The sequence below is a fragment of the Pectinophora gossypiella genome, chromosome 9 (assembly GCF_024362695.1).
Source record: "Pectinophora gossypiella chromosome 9, ilPecGoss1.1, whole genome shotgun sequence".
Lineage (NCBI taxonomy): Eukaryota > Metazoa > Arthropoda > Insecta > Lepidoptera > Gelechiidae > Pectinophora > Pectinophora gossypiella.
Window position 1 is genome coordinate 7,787,407 of NC_065412.1, and position 20,281 is coordinate 7,807,687.

Below are 20,281 nucleotides of genomic sequence, written 5' to 3' on the forward strand. Positions count from 1 at the left end.
TGGGAATGAATGCTCCATACCCTGCTGCATGCTGCATCGACATTAAATCGTGAATTCGTGATCGTTTCCCTGCAAAACGGCACAGTGTGTAAAGGGCTTTCATGGTACTAGAATGAAGTAGGTATACAGAGTGTTAGTGACATCGTAACGAATACTGAGGGGGTGATTCAGCTCATAAGTGTAAAATTCCACATGAAACTTATTAACTCAGAATAAATGAGTTGAATCATCCCCCTCACTATTCGTTACGATGTCACTTACACCCCGTACAAGTATTAACATTATGGATGTTAGTGACATTGTACAAATACTAAAGTGGAATATCCTGCCAGAAAATATATGAAAATTTTTGCGTTTTTAAAAATTATTTTCAGTTCCATACTTTTGCGAAGTATCCCCCAACGCTTTCGTTACTATGACACTAACATCCTGTACTGTAAGTATATAATATTATGTAAGTACCTAGTCTGTTTACTTACTTAGCCTAACTCTTAGTGCGTATCTAATCACGACATACCGATCTACTTAAATATGAATAAGTATAAGTATAAAAGAACAAAAAATAGTGTTGAGAGTATAATTAGATGTTAATCTATAATAATAATATACTAATGAATAGTGACAATTCAATTCAAAACATTGCGATTGATTAAGTATTTCAACTGCGTAAATAGAACTATTAAAATAATCGCAACGTTTAAACTCTTTTGGCAAATGGGGCATAATATGATCATGAACTACTTTAGGCGAAGTTCAGATTGATATTTTTATCTAGATCAGGTTCTGCACGAAACATTAGGTCAAGAATGTTCAGACCTACCTATGTCACACCAAAGATCACGTCCCTAACTATTTATCCATTGTAACTTTGCAAGCCTTGAAATAGCTATCGTTGGATATACGTTTACGGCTAACTCAGTGCAACTACGCATAAAAAATAATTGAAGTGTTGAACCAGCGTCCGCTTAGTGAGATACCTACCTAAGTAAGTAGCACCTATCTATACCTTCGTATGTACGTACGTGTAAGTATTGGGAATAGTGGATAGATAGGTATAATGAGGGACTTTCCAGAAAAACAATAATATGAATGGCGCTGTTAAGTTTTCCTTCTAACCTTCTAATTTTTTTGGATAACGGACAAACGCATCTTTACCTTTATTTTTGGGTATAAAATAATTTTTTTGGATAACGGACAAACGCATCTTTACCTTTATTTTTGGGTATAAAATGATGACGCTTTTTATTAAAAACAGGGACTATTAGGTTCATCCACCACCACCCATTATTACAAGAGAAGAAATATAGGCAGCAATATAATTTTATACCTTCGTATATTTAATCCAATATAAAACAACACATACATATGGACATACGTATTCAAAAATATTTGAATAATTTTGTATCCCGAGCGATGAGAAAATAGGTAAATTATCACGTTAAATCTGAACAGCGCAATCTGTATTTTTGGGGAACGTAACCTAGAAAGTCCCTCGTTTATATATTCGTTCATTGTTCGGACACATCACTTGACACGAAGTCAGTCAAACCCAGCCAAAACTTAAAAAAAATAACTGTCAAAATTTCTGAACGAGAACGAGACGAGAACCAACCAAACCATAACACAATTTAAAAAGGCTTTTTTCGGCGGGAAACGGGAACGGGACAGTTGCTTTCTTCATTGAGTAATCTAAATAATTAATACGAAGTGGTGTTTTGTGGTTAATGATCGCATTAAGTTAGTCGGAAGACATTCGCGAGTGTTATTATATTGGAGTATTCAATAAACAAAGTGTATCTGCCTATTTTCGCTTCGTGCCGGGAAGCCGCTTCATAACTCAAAAGTTTATGCGGACTTTTGAGTTAATTCGTTTGGGGTTCGGAGTAGGAGTCTACTCCGAGGGTGGGGGCTTAGGTTTCATCATCATCATTCATCACCTTTCATCATTTCATTAATCATCAAGAAAAAAAAAATACGTAAGACATGGCTGTATGGGCATAGTTCCCTTTGCCTTACCCTTCGGGGAGAACCAAATAAAAAAAAAAAAAAACAATTTAAAAAAAAACTTTCGAAGTGTTTTTGACTGAATTTTATTATTGATCGTATTTTAGTATTCTTATTTTTTACAATGGAAGACATTTTAAAAGCACTAATTTGCGCGTCAGAAAGAGCGGCTAGCGTAGCTAAATCGTGTTGCATTGGAGCAGCTAAGGATTCTTTATTAGTTGCAGAAAAGGGCGAGGGTGAAGCCAACGCCCGTTTCGATAAAGATTTTAAAACTATAGCAGATGTTTTAGCACAAGAGTCTGCTAGATATGAAATAGCTTTACGCTGCCCCGACCTGGCCAAACAACTGAGAGGGGAAGAGTGTGCCGAGATAGGAGGCGTTACCATCAAGCTATGTGAAAGTGAAGAGAAAACCGCTGAACTGTTAAGTTCTCTTGTTCCGTTGCAGGCAGCAAAAAGAATGGCTGAAGCTGCCCACGGAGAGATAAAAGTTACCCTCAATAATCCACCAGTTCATGTAGCTGATATAAATCCTTGTGATTTGGGGGTTTGGATTGATCCAATTGGTAAGTAAAATTGACTATATTTTATGTACAGAATAAACTAATATAATCCTTGCTTTATGTAAAAAACATGTTTTGCACACAGATGCAACTGCAGAGTTCATTGCCGGAGTCCGAGGGGAAGCCGACGCAGACCGTGGTCTTCCCTGTGTCACAGTTTTGATTGGAGCTTACCTGAGGTCTACTGGAGAGCCGATAGTTGGTGTTATCAATCAGCCATTCTACAGTGGGTATGTTTTTCTTGAGCAGCTAGCTTGAGACATATCATTTAATAGAAACAATTTTTGTGCTAGTATATTAACAGAGACCAACTCATTTAAAATAATAGTAGCTAAATACATAAAAAGTGCTAAAATTTATTAAACAATTAGTACAGTTGTTGAAAATTTACATACTAAAGAAATCACCTACCATCAGGTGAGATTGTTGTCAATTGCTTGCCTATCTTGAACAAAAATATCTTATATTTCAATCTAGTAATTTGTTGTTTAGAGAATTTTTATACAAATTTATGTTATCAGTACTATTGTTACACATTTGCAGTGGCAAAGGCAGAATTATCTGGGGAGTGAGCTATGGCAAAACAAGGAAATGGAGTGAAGGTGATACCTCCAAACATTCCATTGATAAGACTGTACTTATTAGTGGTGCAGAGAACCCTGCAATTGTCAAGAAATTTAAAGCTTGCGGATGGGAAGTTAAGTCTGTCCCTGGAGCTGGTCACAAACTCCTCAAAGTTGCCATAGGTAAATAACATTTTTTTTTTAATGAAATACAATTGAATCTATTAACTTCAACATTATGTCACTGGAAACAGACTTATTTCAATATTTCACATAAATTATTTTTTTTCCTGTAGGTGAGGCAGCAGCTTACATTGTTTCAAAAGGATCTACATTCCGGTGGGACACCTGTGCCCCTCACGCTATACTCAGAGCTCAAGGAGGAGACCTACTCTGCTACACCACACACAAACCAGTCACTTACAATGATCCAATGGAATGTGACACCCAGCAATATGCCAACTCAGGAGGCATAATTGCATACACCAACACTAAAGTGTTGGAGGACCTTAAGAAAATATTAAATTAATTTTCTGTTGTCAATAATTGAAGATTGGAACTACACCAGTCTGCCCTTGTCCAGTAGGTACCTGATAATGTGATTAAATAAGATCTCTACCTAGTCCTATGAATGGGTCATATTATGAAGTATAGCCATATATTTTATAAATATATTGTTTTGTTTCTATTGTGGTTTTTATAATCCTTTATTACACCTTATTTATAATGTACTATTGTTGTAATGAAATTAGAAAAATAATTCTGTTTATGAGTATGTAATGTACATGTTATTATAATTATTATGCATTTCTCTGTTTGTTGTTTTTGTGTTTGTGAATAAAAATTATTTTGAAATATTAAGTTTATTTTTATTAGTCTGAACTAGAATCTGAGCTGGAACTTTTACATTTCTTTTTCTTCTTCTTTTTGCTTTTCTTCTCTTTCTTTTTTTTCTTTTCTTTAGGTTCTTTCTCCTGAAATAAGACAAACAAAATATTGATTGAAGGTCAACTAATAATACAATGGTTACCCAACTTGTACTAGAAAATGGTTTTATTACAAAGCACTTAATGTTGATTCATTTATGAACCTCTGGCAAAGAAAAACAATAGTTCATATAGTACCTGTTTAATTTCAGTCTTTGGAATTAGTGGTGCTGTTGCGACAACTGGAGCACAACCCCCTGACCTGATGGAAGCCGTGAGCTCATCAATCTTAGTCATGTCGGCATTTGGTGCTCGATACTGCTCACAGTGATCTACTCGTAAAGTTCTCCCTAGAATCTTAAAATTTATGGGTTAAATATTTTTATCAAATTATAATAGAAGGATATACAGAAGAGACATTAAAAGAACACTCAAAAACAATTCATCTAAAAAGCAATATTGCAATTTGACATTTGGACATAAAAAGGAAAGTGTGTAAAGTTAAGAAATGGTAATGAAGTGGCCTTTTTTTACCTCCCTAATTATTAAATTAAAGGGTTTGCTTCCTTACTTTTATTCCATTCAGGTTGTCTACTGCTAATATAGTGGAGCGTTGGTCTTCATAACAAATAAATGCATATCCTTTAGATTTCCCTGTTGCTTTATCCCGTACCAAATTTATATTGACAATCTCACCATACCTGCAAATAGAAACTTATAATTAAATAACAATTAAATTGCAATAATGAGGTCAATAATTATTATGTTTATTAATTGTTTTATTGGTTACACAAATCATAAGTAGATAGAGGTACTTACTGTGAAAATACACAAATTATATCCCCTTCAGTAAGGTCATACGGCAATCCACCAACAAATATCCACGCACTGTCCTTATATTGGTCATGCCATGAATTTTTGGAATTTCCTGTCAGTTCACGTTCACTTAACTTTAAAACATTTTTCACGTTTCTGAAAAGAGAGGTTTTAAAATCAAATTGTGATAATTGAGTAAATAAATAATTTTAGGTTATTACACACTTACGTCATAGGATTCATTGTGAATTATATGAATGTAACACTTTATACTCTAAACAGTATCAGCCGCAGTAAATACGTTATTGTTTTATAGCTCATTGCCTAAAAACTGAACAAAAATTTACGTGCAGTTTTGGTTTTGTTTGACAAACAAATGTACGTTATGTTTCTGCACATCAACGATCGTCAGCAAAAATAGCAATATTATGCATTTTATTATAGATGTCACATCAAAACGCAAAAATCTGCGTGTTTTAACCTTTAGTCTGTGGCAGCGCTGTCAAAAAATTACCCCCCTGTCTGTGGAAGCCATTCCAAAATTTTTACGAGTTTCGCCAGCATTCAGTTTATGATGTAAATTTCACTTTTTGTGCATGGAACGTTATAATAAAGCGATTGATTACTAAAGCTAGATATATTTCCTTGTTTATAAACAAAAACACAAGCCTCGAAATTATTTGTAAATAAAATACGAGCTGCTTGAATACGAAGTTTGATCAAAAATTCACTTGCACCAATATTATGCAGTCAATTATTGTTTGTGCCAAAAGTCATAGTCAAAATCAAAGGATATGACCATAAACTAGAAAAATAGAGCTTTGTAAAGACATATCACACTACATACTTTTATCGCTTTATATTGATCAATTTTATGAAAACAATATGACGAAAAATTTTGGAATGGCAAAAAAATCGGTCAGTAATATCTACGCTTGTGTGAGTGTATTTCGTCATTCAGTCGTCTGTGTACGATAAGGATCCTGACTCGGTTCTTGAACAGTCGTCTGTGTATGATACGGATCCTGACTCGGTTGTTGAACAGTCGTCTGTGTATGATACGGATCCTGACTCGGTTGTTGAACAGTCGTCTGTGTATGATACGGATCCTGACTCGTTTGTTGAACGGTAGTCTGTGTATGATTAGGATCCTGACACATACATAGGATGTTTTATTTTTGTTCAGGTAAGGTGTGAAAATGAAATATGTCTAATAGGTATTTTTTTTATTATTTAGATATCACTTTAGTTAGATTGAGAGATAGATATCTACATGTTAAATCATTTATTCATATACAATCAAAAACAACTGTTCTTATTATGGTTTATATGACCAAAATATTATTCTTATAAGAGCCGTATTATCACTAATAAGGGTGCAGTGATCCTTGTGGCGTCGCCTGGAAAGATAAGAGGCCGTGAAGTTGACGGAGCTGAAGGATTTGTTAAATCCATTTTATCTAAAAAAAAAAACAAAAAGTTAGTAAAAGATCATCCTGTAAGTTGTATTTCAGAAATAACGGTTTTGCCATAGTAAATTTGAAAACATGTGTACGTACACAGTGTCGGCCATTTTTACTTGCGTGTGTGTGTGTGCATTTTTTAGTAATGGTTTCAATAATTTACGTTTTGGTAAATATTTATGAATTATTCATACAAAGCAATTTGATATTCAGAATCTCCATAAAATTTCCTTCATAATAATATAAAATATGAGGTATATAAACAAGGCGTAAGTTTAGAATAACTCAAAGAAAAACACGAAAAGTTATTTGAGATCTGTAGGTTACTTTTGAACTAATATAATTCGTAAGTGAATCACTTTGAGAACTTATAATTTATAAAAATTGACACTACAATACATATAAAATAATAAAATTGAACATTTACTTACCTTTTTTAACAATTTTCAGCTTATTTTTCACTTTTAGTATTGACTTTTGGTAGTTGAAGTATCACTGGTCGAGACGGAATTTCAACCGATTTTTCTAGCGGAACTATTGAACATTTCATCCGAATGATGATTGTCTATGATAGATCATTTATTCAATTTTGTTCAAAACACAACATTATACCTTTTGCGATAGAATTAGAGTGGATAATTACGTAAAAATAGGTACCAGTCCTATGGGTCAGGATCCTAATCACACACATACGAGAGGGGTAGTCAGGATCCTTATCACACACAGACCAAAGGTTAAACCGCTCGTCTATGTTACCGTTCATTTCATTCGTCTCATTCACTATGTTTTTGTCTTTTTTCCAGTGTTTTCGAATCGGTTGGTTGGTCTTGGGGGAAACTGTAATGCACGACCATGATAAAGCCCAACCGAGTAATGTACATCCAAATATTCCGTGACCATATGTACACGGATTATCATCGCGTACATTCCGTGGCTGCGAATTAACACCTTGGACAAAAGCGACACAAGGTGATAAAGCCCATCCAAATATTCCGTGTACACTTCCTCCTATTGGTCGATCGCGCTCGTCGCCTATTGGTTAATTGATCAATCTATTATTTGTGGTTGTGCTACGTTTACACGCAGTAGGAATGTACTCTATTAAGATATAGCGAGAGAAACGGTGTCAAACAGGCTTGTTGGTAACCTCGTTTGTTTTTTATTCTATTTTTATACGTTTAAATAAATGTACGAACAAACGAAGAGCCGTTAACTTTTATCACAGTATGTTAGTATATCCTAATAAACAGTTTATAAAAAAAAGTCTGGAGGTTTGAATGTTGTTTTATCAAAATGTTTGTCAGGACTTAAAGTTTGTGGACAGGAGCCATGCTTACCAGCTGTTCACGTTTACAATAATACATAAACTCAGTCCCGTGCACAATCCTTTGTGGGGTAATTAAATTAGAACCATTTGTTATAAGACAATTTTTGATACAAATCTTAAGTCAGATATGGTTGCCCAATCCGTAAGCCAGGAAAATACCCGAGAAGACAGGCAATTGAAGATATTCTACATTTTTGTATAAATTGACCGGTAGATTAACAAGGATTGGTTATGTAGATAATGGATTGATTAACAAACCATTCCCTCATACTAGACTCTTTTTGTCAGAAAGAACCCAAAATCATAATTGCCCAGTCCATATGACCCAAAGTCAGGAATAACACAATTTCGCTGTCTATTTTTACAATTTGCCAGTGCAGCGAAGACAAGCAACTGAAAATATTCTATATTATTTTTACAAGACTAATAAGGATTTTGTAAGGATTGGTTATGTGATAATAGATTGGTTAATAAACCATCACCCGACATGGGTTAAGTCTTGAAACCTGGCCATATAATATAATACAAAATAAAATGAAAGTCCAGTCATTTCAGTAGGTAATTAAATTTACACATTTGAAACAGTTTATTTTAATATTTTATAATTACTTTTATAAGAGCATATTTATATATTTATACCACAGACCAAGTAGAGATGCTACGCACTAGACGGTAATGTTCCATAGTAAAAAAAATGCTCTGTGAAAACTGCTCTTATAGAACATGACAGCTCTTTTTTTAAATTGAATTATATGCCTTGGAAGTTAGTAGCTTTGGTTGGTAGCAATTTTAGCCTTTTTCAGCCTAAATCGCCTCCCCTTTTCACCCTATAAAATTTATTTATTTTCAATTGGAAGGGGAATTTGAATATGATGAGTAGTGCTATTTATTATTTTATTTTGGGCAATTATTTTGATGTTGTTTCACTTTCCATATTTATCTACAGATAGAACACAAAAAAAATAATTCCCTCAACAGAATGGACTAGGTATGGGTGTGGCGTTGTAGGATGTTTATTTGTTTCTGTCGATTTAGAGCTGTTGTGAGGTTATTATTATTTTTTTATTTTGTGTTTCTTATTTCAGATGCACCCATTTACTCCATTCCTCGACGCCCTAGATAAAGAAAGCGGGTGATTGTCACGAAAAAAATCTGACATCAATTTGTGCAAGAATTTACTCTGATTACATGAGATCCAAAAAACAATCCATTAAAAAATAAAATAATAAATAGCACTACTCATCATATTCAAATTCCCCTTCCAATTGAAAATAAATAAATTTTATAGGGTGAAAAGGGGAGGCGATTTAGGCTGAAAAAGGCTAAAATTGCTACAAAGCTACTATTTTTTTATTTTGGTTTTCCCCGAAGGGTAAGGCAAAGGGAACTATGCCCATACAGCCATGTCAAATTGAAAAATAGATTTATGAAATGATGAAAGGTGATGATGATGAAACCTAAGCCCCCACCCTTGAAGTAGACTCCTACTCCGAACCCCAAACGAATTAACTCAAAAGTTCGCATAAACTTTCGAGTTATGAAGCGGCTTCCTGGCACGAAGCGAAAATAGGCAGATACACTTTGTTTATTGAATACTCCGATATAATAACACTCGCGAATGTCTTCCGACTAACTTAATGCGATCATTAACCACAAAACACCACTTCGTATTAATTATTTAGATTATTCAATGAAGAAAGCAGCCGTACCGTTTCCGTTACCGCCAAAAAGCCATATAGTGTGGTCGGTTTCAACAAATAAAGCTGAGGGCACTATTGGGCCTATATTTTGTCCTTGTCTAACATTATGATAATAAAAAATTGCCTCATGTAGCTACACGGTTAACTAATTAAAACGACGCATAGCAATGGAGTTTTGTGTCTATGATACTGACCCCTAATTGGCTGACAGAATAGGTGGCCGCCATCTTGGCTTCCAATTATTTGGATGTACATTACACGGATGGGCAATCCGTGTACGGACTGATAATTCGCAGCCAATATTTCCCGACCATGGATTGTACACGCACGTATTCCGTGTACATTGTTATGTACACGGATTATCAGGTCGTACATTACGTGGATGTACATTAACCGGACTCGGTCTTGGTCTTCACTTTTTTTCCATTCACAAATCACTCACAAGTCCGTGACACACAAGTCTGTCAGCCAGCCACTACTTTTTTCCCGGTTGTTGTTGACGTGTTCTAGTTTCTAGTTCTAGAAAATTATTATTTACTTAACAGTATGACGACACCCACACCTGATGCCCCTGAAAATTTCGATCAGGTAAGGCACGCTATACTCGGCAGCCTTAATAACTGTTACTCTACCTACTCCTTTCTTCATTGCTTTCTTTGTTTACAGTTTGATGATGAGGAAACCGAGCAGCAGTTGGGAGCAACAGCGACCGGGCGGAAACGTTTGTTTAGTAAAGAATTGCGTTGTATGATGTACGGTTTTGGTGACGATCAGAATCCCTACACAGAAAGCGTGGACTTTTTAGAAGACTTAGTTATTGAATTTATTACTGAAACTACGCACAGGTAAATTCCAAAGCCATTAAATAGTAGGTATAAATATTAATAGCTGTAATAACTTAAATTAATAATAATTAGCAAAGTAGGTAATAACTTTCCTTACTTTGTTTTTTGTAATATATAGAGCAATGGAAGTGGGCAGGACAGGCCGAGTTCAAGTAGAAGACATCATATTCTTAGTACGCAAAGATCCACGAAAGTATGCCCGTGTGAAAGATCTGCTGACGATGAATGAAGAACTGAAGAAGGCAAGAAAGGCCTTTGATGAAGTGAAATATGTTGGTAAGTAATATTTTGAACAGGTATAATAATTCACCTAAACAAATGAGCATAAACTAAACTTTTTAAAGCCTAAAAAGAATACTAAAAAGTAAATAAATAAACATAATTTTCACAGTAATTATTTCTCAATTTGAATATTTGCATTGGATTCCATACATTTTCATCTGTTGTGTAATACTGCTAAACTGTTTGATTGATGTTTAATAAACAATGTTTTGTGATATTATAGAAGATCAACAATAACATGGTGACCAAACAACCAACGCCATGCCACTAAGACTGATGCAAGTAACAGAATTTAATTTTGACACGCTTTTGTGTTTGTACTAATAATGTGGTTATACTAAAACTATATTTGTAATTATTATTAGACTAACAAATTGTAATGTCTATCTGCAGTTTTTTAACACAAGTACTAATTTAACAAGTAAAAATTTAAATGAAAAGCATGTTCCAGTCATTGTAGATTTCTATTCAAATCACAGCAACTCAAAGCACTTTTGGTAACAAAAGATGGGTTGAAGTAATCATCACTAAACTTAATTACAGGATTTATAAATAAGTGGAAGAAAATTTAAATATGTATTTACTTCATATCCTGCGTGGTAAACCAGCGAACAATTTTAAGTTCCTGCTTTGTGCTTATCATATACATATGCTCGAGTACATGGCTGTGATTAAGAGAATACATGGGTAGTCCTGTAATATCACATAAAACTTGTATGTTTAAAATTGGGTGGTATTCACATCTGTTTGTTTAGTCTGCCCATTAAATCATTAACCAAAGTTCAGGTGTCCTAAGAAACTACATCATCTGTTTAACATTGGTCATCTTTTTACCTATTTTCGTTCAGGAAAGGCAAAGGAAATTAAATATAACTTATTGGGGAGACTTCTGGCAATCCCAATGGTCAGTTTTTAATATGAAACCTTGATTTTTCAGAATGACATGAGGACAATGATGATGAGACATCAGAGACTTAATTATGAGTGTGATGTTTGGTGATCTTATTCATATCGGCATTCCAGCTCTCACTGCCACCTCAGTGATGAAAATGGATTTCTAAGTTGTACATAATGTGAGACCAGGTAACATAAATAAATTATTTGTTGTAAGGATCTCTTATTTAATTTCTATTCAAATGGGTAGATAATAAAATGCAAGTGTTTTCAATAATTTATTTATTTGTGCACTAAAAACAAAATCACAATAACACATTACAGAGAGAAGAAACGAAATTCAGATATACAAACATATTTAAATTAATGATAAATCAAACAATACAATGATAATAAAATGATTTTACTTAATACAGTAATAATTAATGATAACATGAATAATTCTAAATGTTTGTGACAAATACAAATTACGAAAATAAAGCTAATACAAATGAGATGTATTTATTGCTTCATCTAGGAAGTAAATACAGGTTTTGATAACATGGCATGGCCATAGCATGGAATCTCGCGTGGGCAGTGCTGGGCACTTGCAATAATCTCTAGTAACTTTAAGGCGAATGACAAACATGATAAAACTACGTGATCGTACAACATCAGTGATTCTTAATTATACATTTAAATATTTGTAAATAAACATCTCAACAAAATGTTCACATTTTAGGCGACTAGACCTGGTGTTCAAAAAACAGCCGAAAGTCTAAACTTTGGTTTTAAATTTTATGTCACAACAGATAATTATACAACATTGTTGAATATAATTCTTATAAATAGGCCATTTGTGGCAGTGATTAGTTAGTGTATAAATAAGTTAGCAGTAAAGATATTATATATCTAATGTTATTTTATAGATACTCGCTAAGCTCTGCTTGAGTTTATGTGGATGTATTAGTGTTCTACTCATAACCTTATAACAATTAGATGCCTTAAATAAAAATGCATAGCTGTCATTTTTCGACTTACCTGGAATGAAAATCTATATCGGCCCAATAATGGAGTTTATGTAATATTTTTCAAATATTATGTTTGGTAACTGTTCTTGCAAATAATACCATTTGGCGAATGAAACAAAAGCGATTCTCGTTTGGCCCCCTAACAGGAAGACTTACTTTGAGCGCTATGTTTGACACAACTAGATATTTGGCAATAGGCTTTATGCTACGTAAAATACTATAATGCAAACAAGCAAGAATATATTTGATTAAATAAATAAATAATTATGCATTTTGCGACACGTAATCTCACTAAAGTTTCGTTTATAATGTCACTATCACTACGTCAGTGTAAATAATTCTAAGGTGTAAACATTTTAAATATTATGTATAACATGTACTAATATGTAAAACAGCCAATATTAAGGCAAGTAAAACCTGTAAATTACTAGTCAGACTAAAGTATTGTATGTTTATTATTTGTCAAGACTTACCAATAAGTTGTGGAGTCAGGAAAAGAGTGCGAAAACACACATCAATATATTTTAAAGTTGCTGATTATTTGGTGAAATTTTTCCGCTCACTCACAATAAACGCGCGGGCGCATCAAAATGATATCAAACTTCTAATTAGTCAAATGCCTCTCCCGCGCTTTCATTGTGAATGTTCTTATGTGAATGTAGTGGAAGTATACCCCGTTAAAATAGTTGAATTCGAATGACAGCAAGACAAAAAATAGAGAGAGATATATCAGATAAATGTACTGTTTTGACAGCTGTCATTCCAATTAACACTTTCATATTATGTACACTGGTGCCGACTAATTTGATTTTAGTCTAACAGCTTTAAACAGTCACTTTCGACGAGTGCAAGACAGAGCTAGTTAGAGCTGTTAAACTAAATTAAAATTAAGTTGGTCTCTACAGGAATCAGGGGGGTTAAAAAGGCCACATTAAAGCAATTCGTCTAAAAAAAAAGCAATATTGTTTTTATATGCGCAAATGTGAATTTGCATATTACTTTTTAGTTGAATTTGTTTCTATGTGGCTTGGGTTACCCCAGCACTTTTCTGTTATAATCGCACTAACACTTGGGTTCGGAAAGATAGCTATAGAAGTATTGCTGAAAGTGTTAGGCAATTTTTAACGGGGTGTAGTTGTATGTGGTGGGGTGTTCAGTCGGTGGGCGGTTCCATGGCGGCGATGATAGCTTTCATGACGGCGGCGGCGGCCAGGGCCGCGTGCGGCTGCCACTCCTTGCCGCGGGTGCCGTCGCGGTAGTCTGATATACCTGGAATAATGAAGCTTATGAATATGAAGGGCTTGTTTAATGTCATTAGGGTACTGAGAGTCGAAAATCCTGTTTCTCGACAAGTCACCAGGAACTAGCTATAGCCGCCTACGTGGCTTAAGCGTTCGGCTCACGATCCCGAGGTCTCGGGTTCGAATCTCGTTGGGGACATATTATAAAGATCACTTTGTGAGCCCTGCCGGGTACAATAAAAATTGTACTCTATCAATTTCACTTGAGTCACTTCTCATCAAATGAAATCATCATCTGAGAATTTACAGCGCCAGTTATTTACAGAAGCGACTGCCAATTTGACCTTTCAACTCGAAGGGAAAACCAGCCCTTACAGGCTATATAAATATTAGATGATTTAGACACATTTCTTGGGTGTATGCGCCTTTTCCTCAACCAATGAACAATCTGTAGACGTTAAAAAATGCAGTGTCACCATAGAATAAGGAATACTACGTATAGACCGGCAACAGTCCGCTCCCACCATCGGTTGAGCTAGATTTAACACCCCCCCGGTCTTACTTTAATCGGCGTCAGACGTCGCAGATGCGCGTCGTGTACTATAACGCCAATGTGTGGCGTCTGTGTAGTGGTGTCGCGTACCTCGTATAGATATGAAGCAGTCCTTCCTGTTCCCGATGACGCTGTCGAGCACGGCGTCCAGCTCGCAGTCGTAGGCCAGCGCCCGCGCATGCGCGGCAAAGGCGGCGCGCGCCTCCCCCGACCCCGCTACGCTGCGGCCGCCCGCCACCGGCGCACACGACACGCGCAGCCCGCCCGGCTTGTCGCTGTTACAGATACATATGCTAGGGTTAACACTAGCCTCTCATTACTGCTGATCAGGTTCATTCGTACCAAACTAACAATCGTATCGTTAGGTCGTATCAGTGAATCGAATCGATCGCAGTAACCCTTAACCTCCTAAGGCCAACACTTCCAGAAAGAATAGTTAAACAATGAGGCTTGGATTTTAAAAGGACAGCGGTCTTACGACTTGAATGCCTTACATTGGCATCATATACATATACATATACCTATGATATGAGCGAGAGAGCATCTTCATAATTTCTAGCGGGTAATCTTACTTTCCCGATTTTTCACATTGATTATTCCAAAGTAAGTTAGATGGATGATTTGGTTGGCTTGAAGTAGTTCAAACCAGAAAAGAGCATAGAATTATAGATAGGTATGTATCTACTTTACATATCAGAATTTGACTTGTGAAAATCAGGAGAAAGGATTCATCAATCAGCGTGTAGATAAACTTACATCTGGTCCCCTTGCGGCGCGGGGTGAGACACTTCAATGTAGGCGCCTTCTCCGACTTCGACGCACAGGCGGTCGGTGGCGCCCTCTGGCGGCTCCCAGTGTCCGGGCACGCCGCGTAGTCGCTGTAAACCTGTCAACATAACGATGTAATGGGTATAGAAACATTTGGCTAAGTTTGCTTTTATATAGGGTTGCCATCTCTAAAATCTGTCAACTACCAGGACAGAAGTGTGAAAACCCCGGATTTTGGTGCTCAAAATTATATTATATTACCGAATATTTTGATACACGTTAAGTCTACACTTTTAGATTACACCTCCCTAAAATATTGTCCCTCGGGCATATGAAATTCCAAATGAAATTCTAGTAAGTAATAACGCGGGTATTGAATCTGCAAGCTTTGGAGTGGTAATACACGACTACGAACTGTACCATCTACGGTAAATGATGAAAATCGCGCAATTGACGCACGATTATGGTTAGGGTTGAATCATAGTTAATCCATGATTAATAAAAAAAAAAACAGTGCGCTCGTTTATTAGCCAAATATGGTTTTAACCACACATTATGAGAATGGCGTGTCTATGTTATTTTAGTTTTAAAGGTTGGTGTACCTTGAGATTTCTGATAAACATACGAAAGGGCCCCAATGTGGGTGACCTGTTGCGAAACCTAAAATATACAAAATTAATTATATTTTCTATAAAAGTTATATAGCTTCGTTTTTGCTGTAGAATCAATAAATAGGCTAGTTTCCAACTAGTGAAATCAGTTACTTTTTGCAGAAAATTTTAGTTTTTTTTTTAATTATTTTCAGTTCGGTGAGTGAGGTGTAAAACACGATATAGTGACTAAAATTGAGAAGAGAATATTTAGTTGGTATGGACACGTAGATCGAATGAAAGATAATAGAATTATGAACACGGTATATAAGGCGAAGGTTATTGGCGTGCGTGTATGAAACCATGTATGTGGATGAAGCAAGAGAAGTATGTCAGGATCGAAGCAAAAGGAATTCCATAGCCTCTTCTTACCCACTGGGAAATAGGCGTGAGTTTATGTATGTATGTATTATACCTTCACTGACGTAGGAGTCCCACGGCGCGCGAGTCTTGGTGAGTCGAATGGCGATGTCTTGAAGAAGGTAGTTTGCAGGTTTATATGGCTTCACCTCATAGTCCCACCCGCCTTTATCGTTCCGTTCTGCTTTCTCGCAGAATATATACACGTACCTGAAAATGTGAAGAATATCGCATGAAAGTAACGTCAAGCTGGTTTTCATATCCTTAGGTAACCTCTAGGTTCTTCTTTACATTATACCCCCCTTACAACACTGTATACCGTTAGTGCGAAAGAGACATCTCTCGTCTTTTTCGCGTTAGGCGATATGCTATGATGTGTGTGTGATGTGTATGTGTGTGTGATGTGTATGTGTGTGTGATGTGTATGTGTGTGTGATGTGTATGTGTGTGTGATGTGTATGTGTGTGTGATGTGTATGTGTGTGTGATGTGTATGTGTGTGTGATGTGTATGTGTGTGTCATGTGTATGTGTGTGTGATTTGTGTGCTGTGTGTGTGAGGTGTGTGTGTTTATCTGTCTTGCTGTCATTCTAATCATTTAAACTTATAAGGTGTAAGAGCCACGCTTTTGTCGGTGTAGCATTCTCCATCTTTCTCTATCAGTTTTTACGAAATGCCCGGCAAGATAAGCAGCTGAATACAGACATTTAAGCGGTTAGGATTTTGTTGATTGAATATGTTTACAATATCCTCATAAGCATCTAGACACAATAGTTAACGTTGATTTCGATTTTAAAAGCATCTGGGCTTTACAATCTTAAATATAGAATCATTTCATGGAAAACCTATTATGACGCGAGTCTTCTCAATAATAATAATAATATAATAATAATAATAATATTTATTCAGAAAAAAAAGGTACAATTTTTACAAAATCAGCATTACATTTTTAGTGTAAGTTTACAATTTTTACTGAGTTTACGTTTTTCAGAGGCAATATCTATGATTCTTACACTAGGCAAAGCCTGTATCGTAAGAATCATGTTCAATACGTTTATAAACAACAGTACATACTATCTAAGTCTCCGTTTAGGACAAAAGATGGAGAACTACTGAAAACGTTAAAACTAACTTGAAATGAACAAAATATAATTAAAAAATCAAAAAAGGTAACAAAAGATAAAATACACTCTGTAAGACTCTACTTAGAACGAAAGTAACTAGAAATGTTGAAAAAATAAAATTTAAATGTTAAACAAAACTACAATAGAAAATGTTAAACAAAACATAATAGATGCAAGGTAACATACCTAGTCTGCTATGACGTGCAATAATGCAACAAAATGCAAGTGTCGATATTTATTACGTTTAGTTGGTATGATCTCGTAGGTATACTATAACTACACGTAGGTAATGAAATCATTGAATGTCAAGTGCGGTCAAGTGACGCGTGGTGCTCTGAGGTCACATTTTGTGATCTTGGTCACACTCCAGTCTACTCAATTATGACGAGACTATTCCTCGTCTGGAAGCTCGTATTTATTTACTTATTAAGTATACACTACAGGGGGGTTACAATGGCCACATCGAGGCAATTCATCTAAGAAAGCAATATTGCAATTTGACGTTTACGCATATAAAAGTAAGTGCGCAATGCAAACAAATGTTAAATAGCAATATTGCTTTCTTAGATGAATTGCTTCGTTTTATCGTCGTCATTTTTAACCCCCCAGGTTAGACACATGGCTTAAGATTAGGTAATGCGGATTAGATTGAGACTATAAACTTTTTTTTGACGTGACTTATTGTAGATTTGCCGCAGATGGCATTAACTACTTGGTCGGCTCAGGGCGTCGTCTGAGAGGAAGAATATTTGAAAGAGTTAATCGACCCTAGTGAGTCGATAGCGATAAGCGCTGAATGAGGGAAGTCGTCGACCACGCCGGCGGGGTCGGTATCGGGGTTCTGAAGTGTTTTGTGTCGCGAGCTTATTGGCCGCCTCTATGGCTAGAGTAATCGGGTCGTCGGGGTCGTATATTATCAGACTATAACCCAACAAATGTATACAAGTTATAATTAACAATTAATGATGTAAAAAATCGGAACGTTTATACCTTATACTACATCGCCGACAAAGAATAAGGAATAATACTACGTATAGGACGGCAACTCTCCGCTCCCCACCAGCGGCTGAGCTAGGTTTACCTTCCCCCTTGGTTTTAATCTTCAATCGTATGGGCGTCAGACGTCATACATTAGCGCGTGTGCTATAACGTCAATGTGCAGTGACTGTGCAAAATGAAGTTTTTTCTATGAAGTTTTGTAAGGTGTGTCGATGATACAACGAAATATAAACATAAGTACGATGGGTGTAGGTGGTATTTCATTGTGATGTCTGGTTATTTTACGAGACAAACGTAAGGTAAATATTGCTGGGAGTACCCGGCATTTAACCGCTATGTGCACAGGTGTCCCAGTACCTTTATTGTTATTGCTTTCTATTAATATAATACTACATACTTCTTATCGTGTGGGCTGTGAGGTGGAATACCAACCTCATCAACCGTGGTGTCAGAGTTATTATTGAGCTGCTTTCAAATATAACCCTGATCAATCACCTGATTGTCCGAAAGTAAGATAATCCGTGCTTCGGAAGGCACGTTAAGCCGTTGGTCCCGGTTATTACTTACTGATGTAAGTGAGTAATTGTTACATGAGCCATATCAGGGGCCTATGGTGGCTCAGTAATAATCCTGACACCAGTGTTGATGGGGTTTGGTAATCCACCTCACGGTCCACACGATAGAAGAAGAGTCCTTATTCTATGGTACATACTTGTCAGGTAAATCAGCCGCCGGAGTGGAAACGACAACATCACCCAGTCTCACGTGCTGCGCGTAGTCCGTGTAGTGGGGAACTCCACCACCCACTCCCACCAGGAACACATACTCCACCTGATGATACACGTGATACTTTTGTTAGAAAACTTAGGTTAAAGAAAACTTTCTTCTTTGTCCAACACAGTTTGGCTGGTGTCGGGTCTCTACACTCTACAGTTCTGTTCCGGCTTGTCCTCTGATCAGGGGGGTTAAAATAGCCACACCGAAGCAATTCATCTAAGAAAGCAATGTTGCAATTTGACATTTGCGCATATAAAAGTAAGTGCGCAATGAAACAAATTGCAATATTGCTTTCTTAGATGAATTGCTTCGGTGTGGCCATTTTAACCCCCCTGATCAGAGGACAAGCCGGAACAGAACTGTAGAGTGTAGAGACCCGACACTAGCCAAACTGTGTTGGACAAGGTTTTCCATTTGAATCTCTTTCTGCAAGCCGGACCACCACCAGTTTAGAAGGCGGTCGACCTCTTCCACGAGGTCAATTAGGGATACTTAAAAAATCAGGTTAAGTAAGCGGACCCTGTTAAAAACGGGATCACACTAGAGAGATGACAATTTTCAAGTATGTAAGTATCTAGGCGACCCAGAAGTATCTAGAAGTCCCATGCCAGGAAAGTCGGCAAGCCAAGGTGCCGACTTTCCTGGGGTGACGTGGGTTTTGTTTTCGGTTACATACAAATTCCCACACCCCTTACCTGCAGACATGCTTGATTTTCTCGTTTACCCGGTTCTGTGTGTATTAGCTATAACTGCATCTTGTTAATAAGACTTATACATAACTTCGTAAAATATAGCTTATAATAATTATCATAGAATCCTGTTTGGCTCTATAGCCGTCTATATGGTCTATACTATAAAATACCTATCTACTTATCAGTTATGCAGCAGAGCAATAAAATCATAAAGTGCTCAAGTCAAACTCGTCCGCTAGTCTAGACTGGACCAACGATAGGTATTTTTATTCTAGATCTCATTTTAAAATTTGAAAGAACATTCCAATCTTTTTATTTAAAGACACATTAATTTCATGCCGTTTGTTTTACAAGTAGTCTCATAAATTTGAGTAGTAACAGTTTCTGCCTAATCCCATTAATAATGTAATAGAAAACGGCATACCGTTCCCATACGGTCATGGTTATTTCACGCATGCGTAAAATAGAACAGGCTCAAGGCCCCATCGATCAGATTAACAGCACAACGCGAAATCGATACTGATGCATTACGATTTCCGACCATGGAATGTACTTGTTGCTAAGGCGATTGAAAACATGGGCTTAAAGAGAGATTTTCCATTAGTGAACTTAGTAGAGATACATTATTATAATTGTAATAGTTCCTTGAGTACCCAACACGTAAAAAGGTGCCTTTATAATAGACAGACATAGCCCACAAGTCACTCAGTAGTAACTCAGTT

General features: G+C 36.2%; 4 protein-coding genes and 1 long non-coding RNA gene across 10 annotated transcripts in view; 2 read left to right on the forward strand and 3 right to left on the reverse strand.

Moving 5' to 3' along the window:
- The first annotated feature begins 2,045 nt into the window (after nucleotides 1-2,045).
- On the forward strand, nucleotides 2,046-3,944 carry LOC126369528 (inositol polyphosphate 1-phosphatase). The gene is made up of 4 exons (XM_050014012.1): nucleotides 2,046-2,573; nucleotides 2,656-2,800; nucleotides 3,114-3,316; nucleotides 3,430-3,944. Exons 1-4 carry the CDS (start codon nucleotides 2,129-2,131, stop codon nucleotides 3,660-3,662), a joined length of 1,026 nt encoding a protein of 341 aa, XP_049869969.1. The 5' UTR covers nucleotides 2,046-2,128; the 3' UTR covers nucleotides 3,663-3,944.
- A 33-nt stretch (nucleotides 3,945-3,977) lies between these two features.
- LOC126369544 (RNA-binding motif protein, X-linked 2) lies at nucleotides 3,978-5,294 on the reverse strand. Its single transcript, XM_050014030.1, has 5 exons — nucleotides 5,105-5,294; nucleotides 4,879-5,031; nucleotides 4,631-4,760; nucleotides 4,258-4,416; nucleotides 3,978-4,107 (listed from the first exon to the last, which is right to left on the reverse strand). The coding sequence occupies exons 1-5, from the start codon at nucleotides 5,116-5,118 to the stop codon at nucleotides 4,006-4,008; spliced, it is 558 nt and encodes a 185-aa protein (XP_049869987.1). The 5' UTR covers nucleotides 5,119-5,294; the 3' UTR covers nucleotides 3,978-4,005.
- A 792-nt stretch (nucleotides 5,295-6,086) lies between these two features.
- LOC126369561 (uncharacterized) lies at nucleotides 6,087-7,071 on the reverse strand. The gene is made up of 2 exons (XR_007566734.1): nucleotides 6,770-7,071; nucleotides 6,087-6,335 (listed from the first exon to the last, which is right to left on the reverse strand). It is a non-coding gene; the product is annotated as an uncharacterized LOC126369561 (long non-coding RNA).
- A 2,739-nt stretch (nucleotides 7,072-9,810) lies between these two features.
- LOC126369552 (transcription initiation factor TFIID subunit 13) lies at nucleotides 9,811-11,605 on the forward strand. 3 transcript variants are annotated; one of them, XM_050014040.1, is made up of 5 exons: nucleotides 9,811-9,953; nucleotides 10,032-10,210; nucleotides 10,329-10,486; nucleotides 10,716-10,774; nucleotides 11,430-11,605. In XM_050014040.1, the coding sequence occupies exons 1-4, from the start codon at nucleotides 9,912-9,914 to the stop codon at nucleotides 10,727-10,729; spliced, it is 393 nt and encodes a 130-aa protein (XP_049869997.1). In that variant the 5' UTR covers nucleotides 9,811-9,911; the 3' UTR covers nucleotides 10,730-10,774; nucleotides 11,430-11,605. The 3 variants fall into 3 exon arrangements, with proteins under 3 accessions (XP_049869997.1, XP_049869996.1, XP_049869998.1); XM_050014039.1 differs by having other exon boundaries at nucleotides 10,716-10,770; XM_050014041.1 differs by lacking the exon at nucleotides 10,716-10,774.
- Nucleotides 11,606-11,773: 168 nt separating this feature from the next.
- LOC126369505 (uncharacterized) overlaps nucleotides 11,774-20,281 on the reverse strand; it is a 37,532-nt gene continuing 29,024 nt past the window's right edge. For all 4 annotated transcript variants that reach the window (XM_050013950.1, XM_050013953.1, XM_050013952.1 and 1 more), the window contains 5 exons: nucleotides 18,803-18,921; nucleotides 16,024-16,178; nucleotides 14,947-15,076; nucleotides 14,281-14,465; nucleotides 11,774-13,665 (listed from right to left, as the gene is read on the reverse strand). In XM_050013950.1, the coding sequence (XP_049869907.1) occupies nucleotides 13,550-13,665; nucleotides 14,281-14,465; nucleotides 14,947-15,076; nucleotides 16,024-16,178; nucleotides 18,803-18,921 (705 nt within the window). In that variant the 3' untranslated portion in view covers nucleotides 11,774-13,549. The remainder of the gene's footprint in view (nucleotides 13,666-14,280; nucleotides 14,466-14,946; nucleotides 15,077-16,023; nucleotides 16,179-18,802; nucleotides 18,922-20,281) is intronic.

Bases quoted from the DNA above. Each gene is read 5' to 3' on its own strand.
- LOC126369544 (XM_050014030.1), bottom strand. The intron at 4,761-4,878 runs GTAAGTACCTCT...TTCTATTTGCAG, and splicing joins ATAATTTGTGTATTTTCACA to GTATGGTGAGATTGTCAATA. The intron at 4,417-4,630 runs GTAAGGAAGCAA...ATAAATTTTAAG, and splicing joins ACAACCTGAATGGAATAAAA to ATTCTAGGGAGAACTTTACG.
- LOC126369528 (XM_050014012.1), top strand. From the start codon at position 2,129: ATGGAAGACATTTTAAAAGCACTAATTTGCGCGTCAGAAAGAGCGGCT. The intron at 2,801-3,113 runs GTATGTTTTTCT...ACACATTTGCAG, and splicing joins AATCAGCCATTCTACAGTGG to TGGCAAAGGCAGAATTATCT. The intron at 3,317-3,429 runs GTAAATAACATT...TTTTTCCTGTAG, and splicing joins ACTCCTCAAAGTTGCCATAG to GTGAGGCAGCAGCTTACATT.
- LOC126369552 (XM_050014040.1), top strand. From the start codon at position 9,912: ATGACGACACCCACACCTGATGCCCCTGAAAATTTCGATCAG. The intron at 9,954-10,031 runs GTAAGGCACGCT...CTTTGTTTACAG, and splicing joins CCCCTGAAAATTTCGATCAG to TTTGATGATGAGGAAACCGA. The intron at 10,211-10,328 runs GTAAATTCCAAA...TGTAATATATAG, and splicing joins ATTACTGAAACTACGCACAG to AGCAATGGAAGTGGGCAGGA.